The sequence below is a fragment of the Lathamus discolor genome, chromosome 18 (genome assembly GCF_037157495.1).
Source record: "Lathamus discolor isolate bLatDis1 chromosome 18, bLatDis1.hap1, whole genome shotgun sequence".
Classification (NCBI taxonomy): Eukaryota; Metazoa; Chordata; class Aves; order Psittaciformes; family Psittacidae; genus Lathamus; species Lathamus discolor.
The window spans coordinates 1856753-1876769 of NC_088901.1; the positions used below are offsets into that span (position 1 = coordinate 1856753).

At 45.8% G+C, this 20017-nt stretch overlaps 2 protein-coding genes and 1 long non-coding RNA gene across 3 annotated transcripts; 2 read left to right on the top strand and 1 right to left on the bottom strand.

Annotated features, from left to right (window-relative positions):
* Positions 1-33: 33 nt before the first annotated feature.
* On the top strand, positions 34-3958 carry DNALI1 (dynein axonemal light intermediate chain 1). Its single transcript, XM_065697446.1, has 6 exons — positions 34-182; positions 260-384; positions 460-629; positions 1282-1460; positions 1747-1911; positions 3628-3958. The coding sequence occupies exons 1-6, from the start codon at positions 102-104 to the stop codon at positions 3661-3663; spliced, it is 756 nt and encodes a 251-aa protein (XP_065553518.1). The 5' UTR covers positions 34-101; the 3' UTR covers positions 3664-3958.
* A 652-nt stretch (positions 3959-4610) lies between these two features.
* GNL2 (G protein nucleolar 2) lies at positions 4611-16356 on the bottom strand. Its single transcript, XM_065697444.1, has 16 exons — positions 16181-16356; positions 16004-16088; positions 14813-14907; positions 14233-14372; positions 12741-12925; positions 12236-12302; positions 10785-10943; positions 10114-10227; positions 9253-9381; positions 8454-8558; positions 8188-8346; positions 7936-8043; positions 7194-7627; positions 6469-6548; positions 5694-5779; positions 4611-4791 (listed from the first exon to the last, which is right to left on the bottom strand). Exons 1-16 carry the CDS (start codon positions 16242-16244, stop codon positions 4642-4644), a joined length of 2160 nt encoding a protein of 719 aa, XP_065553516.1. The 5' UTR covers positions 16245-16356; the 3' UTR covers positions 4611-4641.
* Positions 16357-16460: 104 nt separating this feature from the next.
* Positions 16461-19905, top strand: LOC136023401 (uncharacterized). Its single transcript, XR_010616573.1, has 2 exons — positions 16461-17322; positions 18272-19905. It is a non-coding gene; the product is annotated as an uncharacterized LOC136023401 (long non-coding RNA).
* Positions 19906-20017: the final 112 nt, after the last annotated feature.

A 20017-nucleotide genomic window follows, 5' to 3' on the forward strand; every position in this document is an offset into this window, starting at 1 on the left:
CACTTCCGCTACGCACTGCACCGCCCTCAGGCAGTTCTGCGCCTGCGCACAATCGCGCACGGCGCGCCGTTGCCGTAGCGACAACAGCATCGGAGGCCGCCATGATCCCGCCGCCGGACTCGCTGCTGCGGTACAACCCGCCCGTGCTCGTCAGCCGCCGCACGGAGAAGCGCTCCCCCGGGGTGAGCGGGACCGGCCGCGCCGGGCCGCCCCACGGCCCCGCCCCGCCCCTGCCCACCGCGCTCTGCTCTCTCCGCAGGCCCCCCCGCTGCAGGCGAGCCCCCCGGCGCCGCCCGCCCCGCCGGGGCCCGTCCCGCCGCCCCGCCCGGCCGCCGAGGCCGGGAAGCAGACGCAGGAGCTCCTCAACGCCATCCTGCCGCCGCGGTGAGCGGGGCCGGGAGCCCCCCCCACACACCGTGCGTGGCAGCGCCCCGTAACAGCCCGTGCTTCTCCTGGCAGGGAATGGGTGGAGGACAAGACGCTGTGGGTGCAGGAGGTGTCCAGCACGCCCAGCACCCGCCTGGACGTCGTTCACCTGCAGGAGCAGCTGGACCTGCGGCTGCAGCAGAGGCAGGCACGGGAGACCGGCATCTGCCCCGTGCGCAGGGAGCTCTACGCACAGTGCTTCGGTCAGTGCGCCCCTGCAGCTCCCACAGCCAGGCCCCAGCCGCTATCCTCCTCCTCCAAGGGGGCTTAACACAGCCCATAGGGTAATGATCACAGGCAGGGGCAGGGTACACTGCCCTTGCCTTCCTTGTCAGGGATCCATGGGTCAGCCAAGGTGCCTGTCAGCACTTGCTGAAGCTGTCAGCTTCTATACAGACCATGTTACTCCAAAGACATGTTGTAAAGCAGTAAAAATTGCAAACAAGCTTAAAAATCCCTTAGTTGTACTTAACCCAATAGTTTTAAATAACTTGAAGTGCTGTGTAACTGTTAAAGACTTACACTCTCTGCTGACACGGTGCTGAGATTGAGCAGGATTCTTCTGGAGGCTCTTGGCTCTTCTGTAAACTTCCCCTAAAAGAAATCATTAGTGTTTTAGGCACTTGCTCTTACAGCTTCAGTGGATCACTATCACTGTTGTGACCACAGGTTCTACACCACCACTCTGCTTTTACATGCCAGCATACAAAAGAAAGTAACTTTACTATCTGTACCAAATCCATGCTGCTTTCGTGGTGCAGAGAACGGGTGAAAGACACCAAAGCTCTGGGCCCTGTGTGGATCCAGCATTCCCAGATAAATGACTAACTAGACTGTTGTACCCTTGCTTTAAAGATGAACTGATCCGAGAAGTCACGATCAACTGTGCCGAGCGAGGACTGCTGCTGCTTCGGGTCAGGGATGAAATCCAGATGACCATCGCTGCTTACCAGACGCTGTACGAGAGCAGCATTGCGTTTGGCATGCGGAAGGCACTGCAAGCTGAGCACGGCAAATCTGACATGATAAAAAGAGTAAGTTGGGCTGTTCACCCCAGAATGCAGGTTGCTGGGCGTGATACAGCATAGGGATAGTACATGTAAAGCTTTATATGAAACCAGTTATTTCTATTGCCACTGGATGGCAGTAAAGATCATCAGAATACTTGTCTCCTTTCTTAGGGCTTAATTGCATTGAGTAAATGATGTGCTATTACGTCTGGAACGTGATAAAGACTGTACAATGTAGAGCTTTGTCCCATCTTAACTGAATATTGATTATTAACCAAGAAAACTTGAGGGATCTATACTCTTCTTCAAGATTGCAGAGCTAGAAGAGGAAAAGCGGGAGCTGGAAGCCCAAGTGAGTGACCAGAAAGCTAAATGTGAAGCTATTGAAAAACGGGAAAATGAAAGGAGGCAGATAGAAGAAAAGAAACACACTGAAGAGGTGCAGCTCCTGAAAAGAACCAATCAGCAGCTGAAGGTTAGTGAAAAACAAAAAGACCATTTCAAGTAGCAATGGTAAAACTTCTCAGTTTGTAGTTAGAAAGACACAGAAATAACTTTCTCCTTATGGGTTTAGAAGTGTTACGTTTATGGAGGTGTTTGCATTAATGTTCTGCTTCCTCTGAATTCTCACTGAAATGGGAAAAATAGTGCTTTTGTATTCTCTGCTTCCTTGCTCACTCAGCAACCAGTCACTATCAGTAAACCTGATGATGCAAACAGCAGGTGAGAATACCCCAATTCTACTCATACACAGACATTTGCCAGGGAGAGAGCAGAATTTGGTCAGAAAATGATGAATTGTTACAGTCAGATGCTTCAAACTTGACCAATACTCCAGGAATCTGCTCCTGCACAACTTGACTGTGAGGTTACAATGTCAGCACCACCCCTTCCCAGTTACAAATCAGAAAATCTAGCGCAGGCAAGTTGAGATGTTTTGTTCCTTTGCTGTTGGCCATTACAGTTGATTCCCTGATAACAAGCTGCACCATTTAACATTAAATATTGCATAATAGGAACAATTGTGTACTTACGCAGCAGGGACTAAATAATTACAGGAGCAATTTTGTGCATGCTGCTTTGGTGAAAACAGCTTCTGCTCATTACTTTGCTTTTGAAAGGAAAAAAAACCCAGTGAGTAAAGACAAAATGTTACCCTAAGCAACATTAAATGTTTCTGGATATAGCTAAAGAACGATTAGAGCGGAGACTGAGATGAGCTCTTAGGCAGAAGCTCTTCCCTGGGAGGGTGCTGAGGCGCTGGCACAGGGTGCCCAGAGAAGCTGTGGCTGCCCCATCCCTGGCAGCGTTCAAGGCCAGTTTGGACTGGGCTTGGAGCAACCTGCTCTAGTGAAAGTGTCCCTGCCCGTGGCAGGGGTTGGAACTGGAGGGGCTCTGAGGTCCGTTCCAACACAAACCAGTCTGGGGTTCTTTTTCCTTTACACTGAGCTGCTCTCCTTACCTTCACCCTACAGTTTCTCCTTTCTAAACCATTGACTCCTTCAAGCCATCTTGAAATGTTCTAGCGTGCAAGATGGAGTAACTCTTACATCAAATATGCCTTGCCAAAGAACACGTTTCCTGAAGTACTCCAACAGCTGTGGATACACTGCTGTCATTTCTTTTTCATGGCAGCTCTAGAAGAGGACAACCCAGGAGTCCTGGATGCTTCACACACGACATGCTCCCCAAGCATGAGTAGCTCTCTGATAAATCTACTAATTGGGCGTCAAGTTGTCTCAGTAACTGCAAAACTCGCTGTTCCCAGATACTTTTGTCCCAGGGTTTGTGTTCCAAATGCTAGAGAGCCAAATATTTAATTTAGCTAACATAGTCCAGCCTGAAATCAGAGAATTCGGACCACTGTTTCAACAGCTTTTATTTAATTTCCTCTTCAGTGCTTTACATTATTAAACGGCTCTTTCATTGTACGGAACCAATGCCAGCTCTTTTCTTCTCAGAATGCAACAAGTGTGTATGCCAAGAGCGAAAAGCTAATTTATAAAATGTGTAGTAAGGAATGGGATAGCTCAGGGAAAAAACAACCCCGGCCTGCTTCTCTTAAAAGTATTGCAGCATCCCTCAGCTCCTCGCTTTGAATATCAAACAGATAATTTATCACTTTACAGCAACGTGGGCTTATTTTTTTACACTGAATCTAATTTGACTTACTGTGTCGTTTATTTTTCAGGCACAACTTGAAAGCATCATTGCACCAAATAAGTAGATTTTGTTCTTATCCTCCAGGCAGCATTCAGAAGAGCTGTCAGAGCAAGAAGTTTGCAATTAGTAACAAAGAGTTGTCTTCGTAAAACAAGCTTGAATTTTCACTTACCGGTAACTGAAGGAGCACAGCTGTGTTCTGTCCTTCTTTGTCTCTTGAAGAGTTGAATTTCAAGAGCTTCATTAATTACTGCACCCTTTTTCAATGCTGTCTCAGCATTCAGCTCTTTGAACAGCAAGCATGGCTGGGACTTGCCTGTTGGTATGTTCAAAGCAATAAACATTTCTATATGCAAGCATCTCTGTCACATTATTACTTTGAAAATGTCATATAATGTACGAGAAACCATATACAGAGCATCTACAGGAAATCTAAGTCCCATTCACCACGAATCAAAGTCAGGTCATTCTTGGGCAGGGTGTCTGGGGGGTTGTTTCCTTGAGTAGGTGCATGTTGGTGTTAATTGTACATCAAAATCCCCTGTCAGTACCGTTAGCAGTAACTAGGACGAGAAATACATGGTTATTTCTAATGAAACAAAGGGGTACACCACCATTCCAGGCACTGCTTCTCAATGGAAGCGAATGCAATCTTCACTCGAGGTACCTGTGTAACTAACTGGTTATACCCAACAAACAGTCATGGGAAAGAGAATTTACTGTAATTACATGAAAAACCTCCATAAATCTGAATTTTTCCAGAAAAATCAAACAAACAAGGCCAGCCACCACCACTAAATACCACTTCAGGAACTGTTTTGCCAATGCAGTGTTTACTGGCCTCAGACGGGGATGTGGAAATACCAGGATCTCCAACTGCATAAAGGACTTTCAGATGATGCAGAAACAAAGAGCGAGATGCTACTCCTGGGAACGAGGCAGACAACTCAAACTGGGCTTTGAATGGGAAGTACAAGTTTCATATTAAAAAAAGCCACTGCATACTAGAGCTGTTTTATGTAAAATTTAATAGAATAAGCAATTATTGCTTATGTTTGGGTTTTTGGGGCTTTGATCTCTGTCCCTCCAAGCCAGTTTTTTTCTTGTTCTTATTCTTATTTTTCACGTTGTGAGTTTCATAATACCGGACTCCGACTTTCTTGGAGCGCTGCTGCCTCTCAGCTCGTCTTCTCTGCAAATACACACAAACCACATTAGCAAATCCATAGTATCCATAGCCTGGATTCGTTTCCAGCTTTCAAAGGTCATTCATTTTGCATTCCACATACCTTAGATACAATCATTTCAAAGGAAACATTACTGACGTGAACATATGGACATCTACATGCAACCTACCCATGCTCTTAAACAAAGGAAGGTAACTTTAATCTTTACAAAAGCTTCTTTACAAGAAGCAATGTGATGTGCACAGGCACATAAGAGGTCTTCAACAGACGATGCGACAGAACACTCACACACAATTTGGCCATCTGCTCCCCACTCTGACTGTCCTAACAGCTCATAGCAATGCCCTAAAAACCATTTACACACCATATAGGTTCACTTAAAAATCCCTTTTGAAGTCCTGGAAACAATCTCACTTAATACGTAATTATTTGGAATTAGTTTAGGCTTGACTAACATGAACGGAAACCAGCAGTGGCTTTCTCTGAAGACAGACCAGGAATGCCCATCTACTTCCAAATTCTCTCATCTCCCAGGATTTAGACCCCACTCTCTTTGCGGCGCCAGTTAACACCGAAAGCAGAACCATTACCCACAAAGAAGTCTCCCCTTCAACACTCTTTCCATTGTGGTTACCTGCTGGACCCTTTTATGGGTCCATGCTCAGCTGGAACATGCTCCTGCACATCACATGTCAGCAGCAAGTCATCGTGTCTTCACATTCACCTCACCTCAGTGTTGTGGTTTAACCGAACACCAAAACCAGGACACCCAGCTACAGTCCCTGAGCTCACTCCCTCCTATTAGTGCTCAGTCTCAAAGCCCTTATGTGGTAATGGTCACCTGTGCATACAAAAACCCAGCTCTAGCATTCTGCACGTTTGTTGTACTACAAGAAAACACACTTACTTCTTTGGATGTAAGTTTCTTGCACGGCTGTTTACCCAAATCATCATCATCTTCTGCTTTCCTTTTCCTTGTCTTCTCTGTGGTGCCTGCAAACAGCAGAGATCACTAGTGGGGCACCTTCCAAAACACCCATCTGCTTGCAGAACTTAAAACTGGGGTCATCATTCCATCTACTTCAGCAAAGCATTCCTTTGGTCGTATTTCAACAGCTTCTATGCAAACAGCATGCAAGTTCCTCACCAGAAGATCACTCACTAGTACTATGAAACTGCCCTTGAGACTGTTTAAAGTCCCATGCAAGTCCAGAAGAAGTTCACAGTCCTGGCACAATAGGGTTCTCCCACGTAATTTTTGCCTTTAATCAAACTTACGATGGAAACTGAAGCCACAGACTCTTGAAGTCACCACAGTAAATCCTATAGCCTGGAGTATTGCTGTGCTTTTATAACATCATAAACCCCTTCCACTCCCTTCTGTGTAACATTACACCGTGGGGAACACAAGCTCCCCATAGCACCATTCTTTTGGAAAATGCAACATTTGTCTCCACCTTCATTCTCTAACAGAGGGACTTCTATGGACAAGTCTTCTACAGAAAGGCTACAGCAAAGGTCATCAGGGAGCCCTTAAGGTAGCTATGGAAAGACTTAACTAGCTTTAGGGAACCAAACTTGCAGTCAGAGGCTAACAAACGCTTCTCCCCCTAACTCACTCTCTTCTCATGCTTACAGCATTTCCAAATGTAGATTAAGGACATCTACTAATCTTGATTTACCTCTGTCTTCAGTTTCTTTGGGTTCTTCAGGCTTCTGCATGGACTTTGCAAACACTTTTTCACTCAGCTGCTTCGGGATTCTGCAAGAGAGAAGCAATGAAAGAACGTTGTAACACAGAATGAAACCACCTCTGAGATGTGATCAGTCTGCAGTGGATCCCAGCAGCAAAGCCACAGCCTTCGCACCTAAAAAACATCTCACAGTAATCTTGTCTCTGGAGTTACTGAGCTTGCGTGCTGCACAAAGGGACAAAATGTAACCCTTAACCTTGACATCTCCATCCTCACAATGAGCTTTGCTAAAACGGGGCCTGCTGAAGAGGAGCTAGGATAGATTCACATGCACGGAGACCCAGCTGGTGTATCCAGGCAGGACAGCAGCCTTGGTATTGCTCAGGGAAGAACCCGACATCAAGGAGAGATCCAATGCTGCTCCCCAGAAAACCAACAGATTTCTAATGCATAGCCTAAGTAGCAGCTTTCCAGAAGAGAGAGCACTTTGTCATGCTGCTAAATGGGACTTCTCTGAATAATCTTCAAACTCAAACTGCTGCTTAGGCACAGTTCAGATTTTTAAGGCTAAACTAGATTAAGCTGTAGCAGCTTGTGTGTGGCAACACAGCGGAAAAAGCCAAGCAAATCATGAATGGAGGGAAACTACAGTAGCATCACATTAACCCTTTTCCCCCTGTGAAATAGGCGAGTCACTGAACAGATTCAGATACCTGATTGCTGAGAATCTCTTGGCTTTGGCTTTATCCAGAAATCTTTTGTATTTTGCAATCTTCTCATCCAAAGCCTTAAGAACTGCTTTAGAGCTCTCCTTGGCACCTGGTACAGCCACCTGCGATTCCTCCTCTGCTAAGTCTTGATGTTGCTCATTTTCCTCTTTCTCCTCTTCCTGCTCCTCCTCTCCAGAAGAATCACTCTCTGTTTCATCAAAGCCTGGCACATCTACAGGAACCAGGTCTTCTTCTGAGAACTGAGGTGCCACATTAATCCTCCCGAAGTTCTGCCGAACATGGGACATGAGCTGCTTGATTTCAGTGTCTGTATTACTCTTCTCTTCTGCTGCCTCCACACTTGATTCTACGGACTCAGAGATTTTCTCCTCGTTATTATCTCGGCTTGATGTCACAGCTGCTGCCAATGCAGGAGGCTGGAATGAAGGAATGTAATGGATATATTATTCACAAAGTCTGGCCCAGCATCTCTTACAGCGATTTCCACTTTATCTCTTTGAAAGATGACAGGCTAACTATGTGATAATTGCTGACATTACTGGCACTGAGGTGGTGTAAAATGATCAGACATCTCTGCAAAGAGCATTGTTGCCTGGTCCTCAAATTCAAGTGTCACCTGAATCACCAGACTGGGCAGAGCCCAAGCCATGCACTGCCCAAATTACAAGGCACTCCACAAGTCAAAACAAGTATGCGAGAAGAGGCACAAGCATCACATTCTAACCTGGGGACCCGTTTCTGCATTTGGTGGCTTCACAAAGAATGGAATTCTGCCCCTCTGCCAGTCATTAAGAACCATCTTGCTCACAGTCTGCAGGTCAGGCTCACCACCCTGGAATGAAAACAGTAACAACTGATGTCCATGTTTGCAGGGTATACCGCCTATTACATGTAAGTAATAGAAACATTCCCATTTCCCTCGGCCAGGAACAGGCCACATGCTCTTCCAGCCTGCAAATATACAAGACAGTCACACCTTTAGCAGTTTTCCAGTCCTAGAAGCAAGTTTCTCCAGGAAGTCTTCTGTATCATTCCAGGAATCAATTTTGTACGTCTTTCTGATGTACTCTGGTTTGGCTCTTTCCAGCACGGCACTAATGTGATCCTCAGGGCTCTTAATCTTTTCGACTTGAACCTGAAAATGAATGGTGGAATATCAACGCTTTGGAAAGTGTGCATTCATTTTGAACCCATCACATTGACACCAGCAAAGATTTGCCAGCATTTTGCACAGACACATACCACTCCCTTCAGCACAATGTCTGTTTCTGTGTCTCCAGATGGATAAACCACACCTGGGCAGTCAATGAGGAAAATCCGCCGCATCAAGGTAATGTATTGCCAGACCTGAAAGAGATCAGTAGTTCCCCATGTTACCTCCTTCCACACTCTGCTTTTTAAATGCTTGGTTTTAATACACAGGACTTAGGAACTTGGTATTAACACACAGAAATAGAATATAACTCTGTAAGCTAGTCAAGGCGTATTCCACCTTGCTCCTTCTGTTTCAAAGCCATTCCTATGGTGTTTACATCCAACTATTAACTCACAGGAATAAGGTGAGGAAACTACAATCACAACAAACTCTGATATTCCATGGTTTTCTTCTTCCACGATCGTTAACTTGTGACATTTAGGAGCACAAGGAACAAGCTAGCAAAGAAGATTGCTGTAACTCTGTTCTCTTGTTTACTGGCACATTCTTGAAGAGGGTTAGAAAACCAGCACTAACAGAGCCTGACAGCACAAATAAACCCAACTCATTTGATGTAGGAGAGCACAGATGCTGAGCCAGCGCAAGCTGAGCATTCGGATCACAGCACTACAGTGCAGGCAGAGCAGGAACTCAAGAATGCTTCCAGCAGCAATGCTTCAGAGCAATGTCTGTCGACCAGCCACGACTTAGACTCACAGTTATGTAGCCCAGACAGCTCAAGAGCAAGACTTGAAAATGTCATTGAGCTAATTTTATATGAAGTCTGCCTTTGACAATACACTTACACAATTAGTTTGTATCTTTAATGGAGGGATCTCTTCCTACCTTAGTTTCTCCTGCAATAGGGGCCACGTTGCAGACCTTCTTAGACCGTAACGTATTGATCACTGAGCTTTTGCCAACATTTGGGTAACCAATGAACCCCACACTGATCTGCTTCTTGTCAGAGTGTAACTGTTAAGAAAGAGTATGTTTTTAACACCTCATAAAGACAGAGTTAGTACAGTTCTACTGTTCCCTCTATACTGAAAGGCAAAGGGGACTCCTAAGCATCAGATCAAAAAATGAGATCAGCTCTCATTTCTATCAAGACAAATATATAAGGGTACAACCAAGTTGCCACCAAAGAACTCCAAGCACTGAAGGAAGTATCTGCTATTTCAAAAGTAAGACGTAATCCCCTCGTGCTCCTGGCTGCTCTAAAATTCCTTGTGAGCACCTTAGTTAGAAACCATTTAGGCTGAGAGGACAGAATATAGATATGGCTTGAAGAGACAGTAATCTAAAGACAACAGAAGGTGTCTTTCTTGGATAAATGAAGACGCTTAAAAAGAGAATACCTCAACAGAATACACATACATGCAGGACATGAATGGGAGTGAAATATGTTCCTTTCTTCTACATGTTCAGCTGAGACCTAGGAGTGTCTATGAGACACTGTCTACAAGAAACGTAGGCCAGACTGGTGGTGAAACTCACTCTTTCTGGACCTCCTCAGTTTGACAAACACTTTGAATGTATTTAAAGGAATATTTTCCATTTTCTGTCCATAGCGGGGAGCTTTATTTAAGAAGCTGTTGATAGCACGGCCATAGAGAATGTACTGAACCCCACATGCTAACACAAGACTCCACACTAACCCCCATGGCCCAAACAACAATAGAAATCCCCTGAATGGTTCCATACCTTTCCAAACTGCCTTAAAAGCTGTATGAAAGCACCCTTGCCAAAAGGGTTTGTGAGGCTGGCATGAAAAGCCAGTGTTGGATACTCCTGGGAAAGGACAGCCACCCAGCGCTTCTAAAGAGGGAAACATTACTTGGTTAGGAACCCTGTGCTGTGGAGGTGGTGAAACAATCTACTTCGGAGCAGAAGTACACGGCATCTTCACTTGGGTACACATGTAACTGTCTATGAAAACTGCTGTGTAAGAACCTCTGAAGCATTTCAGCAAGGCAATAGCTAAAAACACTCAGTATTGTTTTTATAAAAGACAAACCATTTCCCAAAAACGCCTTCACTGCTAAAACTAATTAGTTTAAAGACATAAAGCAAACCAGCTGTGGTGGATATGGATCTTACGTGCACGACCATTTAGCATACTCTGGAGACATCAGCTGAACTGTTAAATCCAGACAGAGGAAGTAGAGAATTTGTGGCTGGCGAGGGTTGCTCAACTCAGCCAAACCTGGACAGATTTACATGGTAATTGTTACTTTTATAGCAGGCAAGCAGAGAGTTCCCATTGACCCAGTTACATTGTGCACTTTGAGAATGAGGACTGGCAACAGAATTAAAGCAGAGGCTACAAAAGGAACAAAGAAAGTCCATGGAATAACAAGTAGGAATGTGCTTACAGTAGCCCAGGTAGGAACAAGATCACATTTGTTTAGGACAAAAATGAGGTGTTTCCAGTGTTTCTCCTTTTTAAGATAAGATTCCACGTGAGGGGAGCGAGTACCCATGGGATCTCTGGCATCAAGAACTTGAACAACAACATCTGATGAATCTATAACCTGGACAAAAAAACAAACCACACAGAAGGAAAGGATTTTACAGGAAGCCAGACATCTGCCCTTCAAAATGAAACCTAGTTATTTGCTAAACTGCACCTAAAAACCTTGTATCCTTCACAATCAACAGTTACTTCCCCACAGGGTAGTGAAGCTCAGACTAATACCCATTGATACTCCACTCACTTTTCTCCCAACTCCCTACCAAATCCAGACTGGACACCTCAGTACCTTTTACCTGTTACACACCAGGAAGATGCTTGTAACACTTGGGAAAGAAAACACTGCACCCACATGGGAAAATTAGTTGCTTCAGCAGACAAAAACCAGCGCGCACCATCCACGCCGCAGCAATTCAACCCTGCCATTTCAGAAAGGATCAGGATATAAAGTATGTTTTCTGGACCAGTATGAAACACACAACTAAGGAGGAACCTGCTGTTAGCCCACTAAGCATCTCCAGCAGGGAGCTGTCATTTTATGACTTGCTTCAAGCCAAATGAATTTGTTTCACAGTATTTTCCTGCATTTTTGGCAGGGTTTTACTGAAATCTGTTTGGCTCTATCACTCTCAGGGTTTTCAGATCTAAATGAAAAGGTTTTAATCCACATCCAGAAACTCAGAGCAGAAAGTCAAGCACTTCCACACCTAACAGGCACTGAGAGCACGCAAACAAACTGTTCTTTAAGTCCTAATTCATTGTCTGTCTCTATTTCCCTAGCAGTCAAGGTGGATCACAGGGAACTGAGGGTCAGAGCCCTCCAAAGATGACCCTATCAAAGTGCCAGATGGTTTTAGTCTGAAGAAACTTCAGAGCATGTGGCTGGTTTATTTGTGGTGAAGTCCCAGGGATCCAAAAGGAGTTAACACCACTGCCCTGCCAGTCCATCTCTGGATCATCTATTTTAAGGATGCTTATTCCAGTGGGACACGAGCTCAGTCAGATGTTTGAATTGAATCTCTGCTCTCCTCTACAGCTGGCTATTTCTGTGTGCATGTACTGTACTGGTACCAGAAAAAGGGTGTATGGTTTCAAGTCAGTTCAAGTAGGCTGCCAGGGAATGCAGGCCAGGGAATGACAAACTCAGGACATCTCTGCATGAAAAAGTGTTAACGTTTCTAAGAAACTTTACAGCAAATTCCAATTGTACCAAAGCTTCCCTATTGGAGCAATAAATAGCTTTCAGAGCTTTTCTGGTTATTCCTGTATAGGATATCCAATGCTGCGCTGAAGCATCTGACTTTGTAAAGGCTGACAGCCATGACTCTGCTGCAAATTACAAAAGTTGCTTACCTTGTAGAGCTCACCCCAGATTCTTTTGGACTGTCCTTTCCTATATATATCCTCTTGTGCTTCATCCCTGGAAGTAGATGACCAGAGACATCAGCAGCAACAATAACAAGGTTACAGAATTGTCTTCTCTACAGCCATTGACAGACAAAAGAGGAGATGGCGCACAAGTAACAAACAGCTGGGATTCAGGTCCCTCTCCCTATCCTCCCCCTTGCAGAAAGATCCTACAAACATGCCCTCTTTCAAAGATCCCTACCTGTTCACTGGTTAGACCCTTATCTAACCCAAAACGTGAGGATGGAATCATGAATAAAGCCACAAGAACCTCACGGAAACAAAAATTTGGTTAAATACACAGGGCAAAACAGGATTAAAAATTGCCAAATTCAGCTAATTTCACTTTCCCTCTCCTCATACAGAAACAGTGTCCGTGGATGGACTAGATACTTCTTTAAAAATGAAGCTGGCTCTCCAGAAATGGAAACAACAAATCACTTCTATTTACCTTACACCAGTGTCTTCTGTCACCAGGTCTCGGTCCTTGCCCTGATCATAAGCTCCTGATGAGGCTTCAGCATTCTCCACCAGAGACTGTACATCACTAGCAGAAAGATTTGGTCTTTTCCTTTGTGCCTTGGGGCCAAATGTTGTTTCAAATGTTTCTGTGTCAAGAATGTGAACTCTGGAAGTCTAAGGAAAAAGAGGTTGATAAAAACCCCCACAAGCACCGTGTTTTCCATCTCTCATGACATGCAGTGAACAAGACCTTAGCTCAGCTCAACTCTGCAACCTGCGACCAGAGTTACAGGCATTTTCCTAACAATGTTTGAGTTCTCCAGCTTAATCTTTGAAAAAACTTCAGAGTGGATATTTAATAAGCAACAAAACACACTGCACTTGCCAAAGAGCTATGCTTCAGTTCTTTCCCCATAAATGATGTCAAACGTAATTAAAGCTTCAGTGATGAAAATTCAGCTGCTATCTTTGATCATTTCTTATTTTTCTAACAAGTGCACAAATCTGGCCCAATTCACAGATTTTTGTCAGGGGTAATTACAATCAAAACTGTAGATTTTAAAGCCTTGTAATGAATGCCAACTTTTCTTGGAACAGCATACAATTCATTGCTGAAAGAAGCAATTTGTTTTGGTAATGCACATTTTAGTTTCTTATAACTTTTCCCTTCATTTAAGTAACATTTTTATGACATAAACCTGGGAAGTTTCCATCTGAATAAACCAGCTCACAAGGGTCCAAAATAATAGTTCAAACATCACGAAAGAAACCTGGTAATAACTAAAACCTGATGTACTAGAAATGAAGGCTGCATGCATGAGATAAAAAGCACATACTGGAGCTCAAATTCATCACACGAGAGTGTCTGTGGTACAAAGGATCCTCAAAAAAGGTCCCTCTGTCACATGAACGATTACAGGCATTACAGCAGAGGGTGGGCAAGCTGCTGCAGGTATTCTAAGCATGTCCACTGAGACCTGGGATGTTTAAGTTTTCTAATGAGAATTTCTAATAAATAATAGATCTTCTCCCAAACAAGGGGGAAGTAACAGACAATTTCTTTGGCTTCACATTCAATTTCTACAGCATTAGGCTCTCAAAAACATGAAAGTCAGCCGCTCCAACTGCCCCTTCCAACGCTTCCAGAAGACATTACACCAGACGGAACAGAGACAACCCAATTGCCCACAGATAAATCATAGAATGTTTTGTGTTGGAAGGGACCTTAAAGCTCACCCAGTTCCAACCCCTGCCATGGGCAGGGACCCCTTCCACTGGAGCAGCTTGCTCCAAGCCCCTGTGTCTAACCTGGCCTTGAGCACTGCCAGGGATGGGGCAGCCACAGCTTCTCTGGGCACCCTGTGCCAGCGCCTCAGCACCCTCACAGGGAAGAGCTTCTGCCTAAGAGCTCATCTCAGTCTCCCCTTGTTCAGTGTAAAGCCATTACACTAAATGTATCTATACAGATGAACGATACCCACATGTGGTTTAATGCGATCATAGAAAAGAGACATCGGCAGCTTTTTTTGCTTCATGACCACTTTGTAAGGATCTTTCATGACATTTTCCATTTCTTCTTGAAACTTTTGTAAGGATGATTGCTTGATCACACGAGTATTTCCTGCATGTAAAAACACACATTGCACCTGACCATTGCTGAGCTTAACTGCTTCAGAGACCTGGGGATGCTAGTAAAGTATTAATGCTTTGTCTGGAATAAGAACTACCAGTGACAAGAAACAGAGGATTTTACCCGAGATAAACCCCAAATAAGCATAAATAAGCCAATCCCTTTCATTTCAAGAAAACATTAAGAGTATCCCTGAGACACTTAACATACAGAAAGCAGAACGTGAGCAAAGAATAACCACCCTTTAGAGTGTGTGGAAAGCAAACACCCAAAGTAGAGGCCCACATGTGTCCACACCCATGGTCCTTCACCTTTGTTTTCAGTTCCTGCCCCACACAGCACCAAGACCACAATTCTGCAACAAACACCCTCCAAACCCACAGAGAGCAACAGTTTTGAAGCTGCAGAGTCTGAAGTTGGAAGAAACTCACCAAACCATTTAATATTTGGTTCCACTCTTGCAACGGTGCCTGGTGCCACTGTTGACTGATACTGTAGAGGCCTGATCACTTTACCATATTTGTTTCTAAGTGAAAAATGAGAACACGTGTAAATATGCAAGAGCAGTATACGCACCACTAGCACTGTGGTTCACTACACCACAACTACATCCACAACATCCAGAAAGACCCTTCATGTAGAACTGGTGCTCCTGAGATCCTCAGCAGGGATGGTGCTGCCAGCAAAGGCTCATTAATACCAGGCCAGAAGAAGTGATGACAGCTCAAGTCTCACTCCAACTTGACCGCGCTCTTCATGACGGCTGCTTGTGTCAGCCCAGGAATGATTTACTGAGGTGCAAAAGGCACCAAAGTGCAATTCCTTCCCTCATGGGCTTACGTGGAACTTTTCTCTACCGGTCAGTTGGTGCAGAGCGCTCATCAGAAGATAATTTCCAAGCTGACTCTGGCTTAAATTTGGCAATTTTATTCTTTTTTTAATACCCATTCCCCAGGCAGCTCTCAAAACAAAGTGAAATCTGGCAAAACAAAACACAACTGCCAATCTGAACCAGGACTCCCAGAAAGCCCCACAGCATCTACAGCACGGTCGAGGCACGTGTTTACAAGGCGGGAGCTGCTCCACAGCCAGTGACAGTCAAGCACAGCGAAGGGACATCTCACAGCAAAGGAGCCATTTGGAAGTCAGGCTTTCTGGACATTCTGAGGTGAACTTTTGCGTTTTGTTGTGGGAAATGAAAGAATTCTGGACATTTTGGGGTTCACGACCCTGCGCTGAGATCACACCAGATGTTCTGCACCATGTGTTTTCCAGCTGTATTCCCTGACACACACCACAGGCCAGGACAAGGCTTCTCAGCTCATGGTGTGACAGAAAACATCACGGAGCAGCTCCACACTGATAAAGCACAGAGGGGGTTGGGTTGGAAGGGAGCTTAAAGCTCACCCAGTTCCAACCCTCGAGCAGTGCTTCGTTCTGCCGCATTCTGGGCACAGCAGCACCGGCGGCCACACTGCGGGTCTGCGCTGAGAAACGCGCTCTCTGCGCGGAGAGGCCCCGGTGCCCGCACTGTGCGGCCCGCAGCGGTGTTGACACCGCACCGCCCGGCGCCCGCTCGCTGCCGTGCTCCCGGTAGCAGGCCAGGGCCGAGCCGCGCTCACCTCCGCTCCTTCTGCCGGTACATGTTGAGGCGCCGGATGGTGGCCCGGTCCCGCATGTTGTTTCCTCCCGCGCCCCCCACGCGATCTGCGGAGACAAAACAGCACCAGGTCAAGCCCGGTCCACAGGGGCCCGACGCAGCCCGGTCCGCGTCCCCGTTTCCCCCCCCCCGTACGTACCGGGGTTGGTGCTGGCGCGGGAGGGGTTGATGGTGCTGCGCCCCTTGTAGCGTGGCTTCACCATGGTGCAGGCGGGGCCGCGCTCACCACGCACGGGAAGAACCGAGCGGCCGCACCGCCGCCCGCACCTCACCGGGCAGGAAGCGGTGGCCAAGCCACTTCCGGCGTGCGGAGCTCAGCGGCACAACGCACTTCCGCCGATCCCGTCTTCCGCCTGCGCAGGCGCAACCACGGCTGCCTTCCGGGCGCCATGGCAACGCGTGCGAGAGGCCCAGCCCCGGTCCGTGCCCCGTGCCCCCCCCCTCGCTTCCCGGTTGGGTTTCTCGCTCCTCCCGCCGGGATTCCCGGCCCCCCCCCCCCAGCTCCAGGCCGTGCCCCCCCGCCCTCGGTGCGGCAGGGAGAGGCCACAAGGCTCCGTCCGGAGCGGAGGCCCCGGCGGGAGGCGGCCCCGGCGGCCGGGCCGCTGCTGTGTGTGCGGGGCTCCTGCCCGGGGCAGCGGTTCAAAGGCAGAGGATGCTGTAATAGCGAGGGCGCTGGCAGAGCAGCCCTCATTGTCTGTGGAATGATGTTTGTTCACAGCAACATAATAAGAATCATTTGGGAGCTCGGCGTTGATGCCGCTTCCCGTGCGCGATGAATGAGGGCGGTCACCGGGTGGTTTGCGGGTGTAAGGTGCTGGTGGGAGCACGCTCGCATGCACGGGGCAGCGTTGGGGTGTTCACGGGCACGCAGGGTTATTGCTGCGTTACTGGCTTCTTAAACTGAGGAATAACATCGCTGGTTTTGGTGTGCATGTAAAGAATTGCATAGGCACTGCAGTATCTGAAGGCTGAGCCTCCATCCCTGTTACTGCCAGGTTCTAATAGAGATTGGAAAGATCCTCACCTAGGGGGAATTAACAAAGCTCCACTGAAACGGTGTTGATTTAGACCAGAGATTGGGCTGGGGCCAAACTGCTCAGCACGTTGGGGAATTGTCCCCCAAAACAAAGGTCTGGCCCATTGTTCCTAAACCCTTATTAGCAGCAGAGCCTTCACGGCTTGTTCCATTTCCTCCCCGTTCTGCTAATGCTCCTCTAAATCCAGAACAATAACAGAGCTGCTGAGATTTTGTTCTAATGCTTTTCAGCGTTTTGCTTTTAGGTAATGCATAATACAACAGCCTCTTAATGAGACTTGGGAGATGTTTTGTAAGATGGAGGGCTCATGTTGAGCCTGTTTTGGTTAAGCCTATGATGTCTTTTGGGTGGTGTTTTTTTCTCTCTCTCTTACTAGAATTATCTGTGCCTTGGGCATTTAAAAAGCACACATTGATGTGGGCCTAAGAAATTAATGCCAAATTGCAGATAATTGTTGAAGCTATCAGACTTGAGGCTCATGTAGCAGAGTTTTCCCAGGACAAGTGTGTTTTCTATTAGAGTTGATATCAATCTGTCAGAAGATGCTTTTGATTTTCGGAGTTTTTAGACTAAATAGTTGAGTAATCCTTGCTCTGTTCTCCCCCCCTCTTTCTTCCTTTTCCTTAAGAAAACACCCTTTTTATTGTTAGCAAGATAATCTTGGAGCACATCCAGAAAACTGCTGTCTCTTTCTGTGAAAGAATAGAAATAGCTTGCTTTAGACATGAGTTTATGTCGTGGAGAACTTCTCTTGGTAATGCCTCAGAGTTACTTGCTGAATTCCCACATTGGAAGCTTAACAGGGAGGTCTCAGCACCGCTGTCCCCAACCCTTCTCATGGTGAGCCCTTTCGTCCCGATCGGAGTGGGCTGCGAGCCTGGATTTACTGTCACAAGAACAGATTCTCCTGATAACGTCTGGGAATTGCATTCAGATTGGAATCAATGCATCCTTTCGGCTGCGCTGCCCTCTCTCCCCCTGGTTTTCCTGACCAAAATTGCATTGCTGGGGCTAAGAGTCAGTACTTAACTCGCAGGGTATCTGTAGCTGTGGTTGTTTACTTGTGTATCTGTTCACATACCAGTCAGATATCCTACTGTACTCATTTTTTGCTGCTCTATGACTCACGAGCTTTTCCTTTGCTATTGATGCATCCTCCCATTTCAAACTTCTCTTTTCTTCTTCTTTTTGAGTTGCCTGCAGTGGGATCTTGTCCCTGCTGTGTACCCGACAAGACAGAGAGGTCGATGACGGAAGCCCAGCCTGTCAGATCTGCCACACAGCCTCGGCTCCGTTGGCAAGACTGGCCTGAAATGAAATCACTTTGAGTTTTATGTGGCCTCTTCCTTGTCAAAATCCCAGTGAATGTGGTTATGTGATGCCATTGGAATGACTCATTGCCATAATTACATATGTTCTAAGGGGTTATTCCCATTGTATTATTAAAAACTAGTGATGTTTGATTTTTGGCAGGGAATGTCTTCCTTGTATGATCTACAGATTTTGCCAATTAAATGAAGGAAAAGGACATCTTCAAGACTTCAGAACAAGACTGGACTTGAGATCAGAGCACTTTTTTCAGCACGGAATTGAGCTACTTGGTTTTAACAGGGTAAAGGCACCATCAGCCATCTTACTCTCCCTGTTGCAGTGATTCCCTGCAGAACACAAGGACAGAAGTGGGTTTCTTAGCTAGCCTTCAAAATCATCCCAAGCATGGCCAGAAGATACAGTAGGTGGTTTATCACCACAGTGGTTCTCCCAACTCAGCTCCTCAGGAATGGGTCTTCAGGGACAGAGCTCACAAGAGCTGAGGCAGGGCTCCTTGGCAACAAGCTCCAGGTCTGATGGCTCCTTAACAGAACAAAGCAAAGTGATCCCAGATACCGTTGCCTTGGATCTGAACTTCCCAAAATGGTGATGGAAAGCAACAGGGGGAAGCTGGAGGGGGGAGAAGTCTGATCTTTCTGACAGGAACGAAGTGGTTACTAGCAACAGAAGCTAAAGCATTTATGTACAAATGCTGACTTTTGTGATTTGATTTTAATAGTCATGAAAAGTGATTTCTTTTGTGGAAAGCTGAACATTAGCATTGTGTGGCACAGGATTTGACATGGCCTTTTGGCCTAAATGCCTGGTTCTAACCAGAGCTTGTGTAGTAAATAACAATATATTATCTGCCCAATTGCCTCTGTTTTCCCACTAAGATCCTGCTGCTCTTCAAAAATCATGGAGATTCTGGCAAGCAGCTCCATCTAAACGATGGTTTGGCATTCAGTTGGGTATAACATGTTATGTATATAAATGCCACTGGTGTGATTTATTTATGGTGACTGGTTAAATACAGCTGGTATTTCTGTAGTTTTAATAGAGATTTTAAACTGATTATGCCTAACATCTCTCTCTGTGAGCACTATTGACTTAATACAATCTGTAAATACATGTACAATCTCCCTTTTAGTGATCTCAGGCAATGTAATCCAAATAGTAGCATTAGGGATAACCTGTTTCCCTATCCTACTCTGTTTCCTTTAATCAAAGCAGAGATTTCTTCTGAGTGAGAAATCTTTTTAACATAAACATGAACTAAAAAGTGTATACATTGCCTCCATCTCCATGGGGGTAGAAAGCTGGTAAATTCTTGTTTGAGGAGTATACGTGCACTCATTTAACTTGACTGTAGCTGATGAAAAATACAGATTTATATTACACAGAGAGGGTAAGAACATAATACAACCAACCTGTGTTTGGTGGAATTTGTCTGCTTTAGCTCCTAAATCTTCATGAATGAGATAGAAATTAAACAGTTCCAAACCCATGATTGTAAGCTGTTAATATCTTATTCCTCGCCCTTTATCCCCTGTTGCATGGGATGAATTACCCCAAAGGCTCTCTCTTTCTGGACACTTTTGGTTAGAGCTGGGATTTCCCTCCAGTTT